This window comes from Brachycentrus maculatus, unplaced genomic scaffold (genome assembly GCF_059751285.1).
Source record: "Brachycentrus maculatus isolate JH-2025_06_01 unplaced genomic scaffold, ASM5975128v1 h1tg001594l, whole genome shotgun sequence".
NCBI classification, from domain to species: Eukaryota; Metazoa; Arthropoda; class Insecta; order Trichoptera; family Brachycentridae; genus Brachycentrus; species Brachycentrus maculatus.
This window is the reverse complement of record NW_028282217.1, coordinates 2,848-10,211: the sequence shown is the minus strand read 5'-3', so window position 1 is coordinate 10,211 and position 7,364 is coordinate 2,848. Positions and strand designations below refer to the sequence as shown.

At 35.3% G+C, this 7,364-nt stretch overlaps 1 protein-coding gene and 2 long non-coding RNA genes across 3 annotated transcripts; 1 reads left to right on the top strand and 2 right to left on the bottom strand.

The window, feature by feature from the left end:
• The first annotated feature begins 307 nt into the window (after positions 1-307).
• LOC148298795 (uncharacterized) lies at positions 308-1,911 on the top strand. Its single transcript, XR_015839148.1, has 4 exons — positions 308-379; positions 436-828; positions 876-1,726; positions 1,763-1,911. It is a non-coding gene; the product is annotated as an uncharacterized LOC148298795 (long non-coding RNA).
• A 170-nt stretch (positions 1,912-2,081) lies between these two features.
• Positions 2,082-4,219, bottom strand: LOC148298794 (elongation factor G, mitochondrial-like). Its single transcript, XM_088276642.1, is given in 1 exon segment — positions 2,082-4,219. A coding segment is annotated over 1 exon segment (1,395 nt). The 5' UTR covers positions 3,477-4,219.
• A 369-nt stretch (positions 4,220-4,588) lies between these two features.
• Positions 4,589-5,411, bottom strand: LOC148298793 (uncharacterized). The gene is made up of 4 exons (XR_015839146.1): positions 5,274-5,411; positions 4,983-5,138; positions 4,809-4,879; positions 4,589-4,726 (listed from the first exon to the last, which is right to left on the bottom strand). It is a non-coding gene; the product is annotated as an uncharacterized LOC148298793 (long non-coding RNA).
• Between the last annotated feature and the right edge of the window lie 1,953 nt (positions 5,412-7,364).

Sequence of the window (7,364 nt, the reverse complement as noted above, 5' to 3'; positions counted from 1 at the left end):
AGTTAATATAGAATTGGAAAATTGAATTTTAATATTTCATGGCAGATTGTTAGCAAAGGATGATGACGGTAAGGATGTCGCTCTAGGTTGAGTTTTTGAAAAATCAACAATGGTAAAAAAATAATATCAAGTTAACTGTTAACTTTGAGGAGCGGATCAATTTAGGATGTGCAAATTCATTATTTAATTTGAGCGATATCTATAAAATCTTAATATATGCATAGATATTAATATCATGTACCTCAATGCCAGGTTTAAATTAAATCATATTATATTAAATTGAATACGAGCTGAGTATATATAAAAATGAATATAGCAGAACAGGTTGTTTCTAACATTATCCGACCCCCAAGATAACAATACAGACTCAAAAGATTAGGTACTCATTTTCGTAAATACTCACACATTATATATCTACATAAATCTCCACCAAAGGCCCTAAACAATTTACTGTCCAATCTAGTGTGACATCCCGAACTTTGCAAGTGGATAGGCATGACTTAGTCATAGTTAATCAGTCTTACCAACGCATTCATATTAGTTACTTCAAAATCGCTCAGGAAGATCCTTCCAATATCCCTTGTGTGGTCTATCTACACGCCAACAATGGGTCAAGATGCTAGGGCCTGGACTATTTCAAACACATATTGCAGAGCGAAATGAATTTCTTAGTCTTCGATTGTTCGGGATCCGGCCATTCAGACGGCTAAACCATCAGTCTTGGGTTGAGATAAGCCAACGATCTGGAGTCTGTTATCAATTTCATGACGACCAACTTCTATATTAGATAGTTTGCCTTATGGGGCAGGTCGATGGGCGCTGTTACGGGTAATACATGTTTCAATTTAAACCCTTTCCCAATTATGTATATTCAGCTCTAATATATCTGTCCAAGAATGTGTATCCGATCAGAGTAGCCATCTACGACAGTCCCTTTTGTAGTCTCAAAAAATTAGTCAAGAACATCGCCAAACAAAAAACATATATCCCCAACTTTATGCTGAAGCATTTGCTGGGATCCATCGACGACAAGCTTTAGGAAAAGGGGAGATTTAGATTTAACCATCTTAAAGTCAAAAACTACGTGGAGTACATTAGTGCTGCAGGGTTCTTTATTTCATCGGAAAAAGACAAACTGGTTTCCCATGAACATTGCCTCAAATTGTATCATCGATATCGAGGCGATAAAAAAATGTAGTTCATTAAGCAGTAACACCATGAAACTAGAACTCCTGAGCTGATAGCGAAGTGCATTAATTTCATTAAGTCTAAAATTCGAATTAATAATAGCAGCGCGATGCGTATGTCGGGAAGCATCCCAAAAGGAATTAACATCTTTCCTCAAACACAAACACATTACGGAAATCATAGTTCCGAAGGTAGGCTCTCGAATTTGGATGGAAATACCACTTCTTCAATCAGAAATGCGTTGCATTAAAATAAATTGAAGTTCGGCCGGGAAGATATATGTGGCACTGATAAAAACTGCGCAGAGAACAGTGAGTTGTTTCTATGTTTTTTTGAGAGGAGTCGCTAAAATGAGAAGAACAAATACAAACCAGCAGATGTTGCACGATATAATTCAAATCTACACGACTCGACGACCACTCATATGAATCGAAGTTCAGTCTTAAGTCAAAACAATATGTTTCAAGAGACTCATACTAATAAGATTAGCCTTCAGCAATTGAGAAGGCAGTTCGCATCAAACCAATCTAGCAACCAGGTAATCTCCCATTTAAAAAATATATTTCGATTGTAGATGCCGAGTTATTCTTTGAAGCAAAACCATCAATTTTCAAGAGCGAATTATCATCCCATGTGATCATTCGCGATTTACAGATCATTTATGAGTCTATTTCAATCCGATCATACCGTCATAAAAAATTGATAAATCTACATGCACTAAATAATTTCGAAAATAATAAATACAATGAACAAAAGGATATTAAAATATTTTTATTTTATATTAAAATATTTTTTGTCCTCTCTCTATTTATGCACAATAATAACTTAGAATATCGAAAAAAACAAAATCAAGCATCTTTCTCTCTCTTCTTTATCTTATATTTCTACATTGCTTATTTCGCATCGGCTGGATTCATTGGGAAATGTTTCTTGTACTACATCGAAAACTCCCCTTCTCCAGAAGTCAGTCCTCTCAGCTCAGATGCATACCCAAACATTTCTTTTAGTGGAACATCAGCATTCATAATGAAAAGATCGCCTTTGGTCTCGGTATTGGTGATCAGCCCTTTTCTTTTAGATAAACCAGCCATAACCCCAGAATATGAATGCTGAGGGCAAGTAACTTATACATCCATCATGGGTTCGAGAACTTGGGAGCTGGCATCCTGCATTGCTTTGATAAATGAATATCGAGTTGCGATCGCGAAAGCATTCGCTGAAGAATCTACAACATGAGTCGCTCCATCCTCAAGTACGTATCTGAAGTTCACAACTGGATAGCCTGTCAATGGTCCTTTCGAGACAAGTTCATAAAATGCCTTTTCTACTGCACTGATATACTCAGGAGGAACATTAGTACCAGAGATTCTGGAAACAAACTCGTTTCTTGGCTATTCATTTTCGTCGGTTGTATATGGCTCCACATATCCTATCACGCGGGCGTACTGGCCTGCTCCTCCCGACTGCTTTTTATGCAGATAGTCAAAATAAGCTTTTTGGGAGATGGTCTATCGATAGTTTACACTGGGAGCTCCAACTTTCACATCCACCTGAAACTATCTTCTCATTCGCTCTGCATAAATCTGGAGATGCAGTTCTCCCATCCCACTGATAATAATTTATTCGGACTCTTTATCGACTCCCACTTTGAACGTAGGATCTTCTCGCTGGAACTTTGTCAGAGCTTTGCTGAATCTTGATGATGCTTCGTTTTTCAGGGGTTTGATGGTCAGGGACATGACTGCTTCGGGTACATGCATACTCGAACATCGGATTGGGTAATTTACGTTATCGGTATCAGTTAGTGTTTCTCCTGTTGCGCACTCGACTCCAAAGATCGCGAAGATATCTCCTGATCCTACGTCGGTGATTTCCTCCATCTAATTGGCGTGCATCTTGACCATTCTCGACACCTTAAGTTTCTTCTTAACTTTCTCGTTCCAGACGTAGTCTCCTTTCTTGAGCTTTCCTTGATAGACTCGGATGTAGGTCAATTGTCCAAATTTGGATTCTTCCAGCTTGAAGACGAAGCCGACAAATGGCTTCTTGTCGTTGATATCAAGCACCACCTTTTCCTCTTTTTTTGTATCTGCATTAACTTTATATCCTACATTTTACTTTTAGTGAGGGGCAGGCAGATAATTCAAGACTCCGTCCAAAGCCAACTGCACCCCCTTGTTCTTATAGGCTGACCCCATAAATACTGGATAAAATTTATTGGCTATTGTCAGTTTGCGAATGCATTTATCGATTTGTTCCACTGTTGGCTTCTGTTCGTTCAAGTACATCTACTACATTTCTTTGTCAATATTTGATAAGGTTTCGATGAGTTCATTTCTTTTTTCTTCCGTCAGCTTTTTCAAATTTTCAGGAATATCTTCTTATCTGATGAATTATCCATTTTTTCCATCAAAAATGAAGGCTTTTTCCCTGACGATGTCAACAAGACCTTTCATCTGCTCGTCTGACCCGATGGGAATCTGCACAGCAGCAACAACAAGACCAAGTTTTTCTCGAACTGAATCTATGACAGTCCAAGGATTCGCGCCCATCCGATCAAGTTTGTTAATAAAAATTATCCTAGGAACATTGTACCTATTCATTTGTCTATTTACAGTTAGAGTTTGAGGCTGGACTCCTCCGACTCCACAAACCAGCAAAACTCCTCCATCCAAAACTCTCAGAGCTCTCTCCACCTAAATCGTGAAATCAACATGCCCTGGGGTATCGATAAGATTGAGGCTGTGCTCCTTCCAGGTCAGATGAGTAGCTGCGGACTGTATAGTGATTCCTTTTTCTCTCTCAAGCTCCATAAAGTCCATTTTTGCTCCAACGCTATCTGATCCTTTGACTTCGTGGATTGAATCTATTCTGCCTGCATAGAATAAAACTCTTTCGGAGAAAGTAGTTTTTCCTGAGTCAATATGGGCACTAATTCCAATATTCCTAAGCTTCGCGGCATCGACTTTGAAAAATCTGGAAAAGTTGAGGAAAGAATGAGTCAAACGTTTTTATAAGGCGAACCTCAACATTCTTTTTGTATATAATACAATAGGTAGAAGCCGTAAATTAAAAATTATTAAAAAAAAATGTTTTTTTTTATTATGAATTGATTTATTGTTGATTTGTATTTGTTCATATTTTTTTTTATCCGTAATTTTATTATTAATTTCTTTGTTATTATATATTTCAATAATTCAAATTAAGTTTAATATCTATTATATTGTGTATAAAAAGTTAATATTTTTAATTTATTAACATACTACGCTTGAAAAACTAAACACAAAAAAAATATGTACTCATTTATAATTCCATGTTGAACAACATGTTTTTTTACATTGACAAATAACAAAAAATACAATAAACCTGTATTGGTTCACTAAAGAGGTTCTAACTCAGATGATTTCATTTCTCCAGGTTTGGATAATTAGAAATCACTCGCATTTAATTCCTGGTTGTCAAGTTATTTTTTATTCTTAAATTCTTTGATTTCCTGGACGTACCGACTCCTATCGTTCCTTGCCTTCGACAAAAATTACTAAAAGAATTATAGCACCATAAATGAAATTAGTTTTTTTATTGTATAGCAAAGCGATAATGTAAAAACAAAACAAATATACTTCTTTCTCTCGTTCAGATAGTTATTTCCATTCCTTTGCGATCAGTTTTGTTAGTTCAGATAATGCTAGATCTAAATATATTTACAATTTATAAAGAAGGATCGCACCTCATCGGGGATCTTCAACTTAGTATAGTGGTTATTATAATATTGAAATCAAGGAGTAAATTGTTACTTGGGTATTTTTCTGTGAACCTTTGTTTACTTTTCTGAAAGTACATAATGTAGGCAGTTACTGGTTTCTTGGGTGCGTTGACTAACACTTCTGGAGGAGACTAATCAAACTTCTGGACGGTCTGCCTGACTTAAGGTTCTTCCTTGCTGAGTGGTCCTATAAACAATAAATATTAATGAATGATCAATTTTTGATTTGTTGTTTTTTAACTATTATATAATTATTAATGGGTATTTTTTTGTATGTTTAGAAAAATCCTAAAAAATATTGGCGCAGTAACTAGACACTTACTTTTGGTGATAAACTGATCACAGTAGCCTGCAAGGTTCCTAAAAAAGTCTGCGCAACTCTTTGCTAAGTCAGAGACATTTGTGCTTTTACTAGGGGCTAGGGGAGGGGTTGGGTTATCAGACATAATCGAGAGTTCAGCAGGTGCCTGATTGGAATTTTAATATAATACATATATAAATTAATTTAAACAATTCATTAATTATTTATTTTTAAAAAATTAAACTCCATTTATTGTCAATGCTATTTATTCGAGTGAGAGACTTACAAAACAAAAATGTACATATATTTTTTGCATCAGACTTATAAAAAGGTATAAAAAATAAGGTTTGATGTCTCCAATGTTATTGCACTGTATTTGCACGGAAGCAATGCTTGTAATCGGACTATTTCACTTCTCTTATTTTATATTTATCTTTGGTCACAAAGCATTTCAATAATATGTATTGAAATCATGAGAAAAATAGAAGTAAGGTTAATTTAATACCAAATAGTATTAATGTTCCCTTTAGCTCAACGTTTGTTGTTGGATTTTTTTTGAATGAGAATGACCTTAAATAATGTTTTCTTCAGTTGAGAAGTCTTTTAATTATTGCTTTAAATCGTGATCAGAAATGTTATTTAGGATATTTATAAAAACTCAATTTTTATTTCTCATTCAAAAAAAACTATACAGCACAGGGATTCTGACATCAATCAATTAAATAATAACGCAAAAAGCCAATAAAAACAATTTCAATGGGAAAAATTGGGAAAAACATTTAATAGTTAGGTGAAAAAATAGAGCCTTAGTATAAACTCCTGATTTTTTAGTATGAAAAAAATGAAAAAATATAATGCGTCTACATTCTAGGTTTATAATCAAATGGTCTCACAGATAAAGATCTAATCACAATTAAACTTTTACCCTAATTGGTAAAAAATTGACCCTGCATTACAAGGGTATTAAAAAATACCAATATAATATGATTATTCCAGCATCAGGATTATTACCGGCAATTAAAGTTTTAAGCTCGTCCATAAGAAAAACAGATAGTTACTAAAGCTATTTTTTAATATTTAATTATAATAGTAGAAGGTATAGAAAAAATGAAAAGAAAAAGGGTAATTGCTGCTACAACAACAATTATATTATCATTATATATCTTTAGAAAACATTAATCCACAGCCCATATTCAAGGAATAACAAAGTCACTATCGAACACAGGGGCTGCAGGGTGGGTGGCCTTCAAGTCTGCCAACGAATATATCAGCGAACTTGGGAAGTTTGAATACAATACTGCCTAGTACTTAAAAAAGAGAAGTTAAATTCATTCTCGAGTCGCCAAACGAATCTTATGGCTATCTCAAAGAAACCAGGGCATTTATCTAAAATTTGGCCAATACATTGGCAATCTGGAGAGAATAGTCCCTAAGGAGTTTACAGAAATTCTATGTGTCTTGCAAGACTCAGCACCTTCTCTACCTTTTGATCAAATTAAGATTTCACTAGAGCAGGATCTCGGGGCTTCGATAAACACTATATTTTCGGAATTCGATGAAAAAGCAGTCGCTGCTGCATCCCTTGCTCAAGTGCATCGCGCTAGGCTTCTACAAAACAATTAAGAAGTCGCCGTCAAGATTCAATATCCATTTCTAAAACGAGAAAGCAAGTTCGATCTATTCATCCTTTAAAAGATTGCCAAGCTCTGCGACTATCTGATAAAGAAGAGTCAATCAACGGAATTCGATTTTACAAAGGTCTATAATACATGGATAGGCACGCTCTTAGAGGAGTTGGACTTTATGCATGAGTTAAACAATGCAAAAACCACTCAGAAACTATTTTCGAAAAGTGATCAATCAAACTATATTTTCGTTCCCAAATATTATTAAAGCCTTTGCAGCGACAGAGTCTTGGTGATGGAGTATATTAGAGGAGTTAAAATCAATAATAAAAGTGGCATATAAGCAATGGGTCTCGACCCGAAAGATGTCGCTTCTAAGCTGATGCGAGTCTTTGGAGAGATGATCTTCAAGCATGGACACATCCACTGCGACGCGCACCCCGGAAACATTTTGGTTCGGGCAGCCAAAGACGACAGTGGACGACTT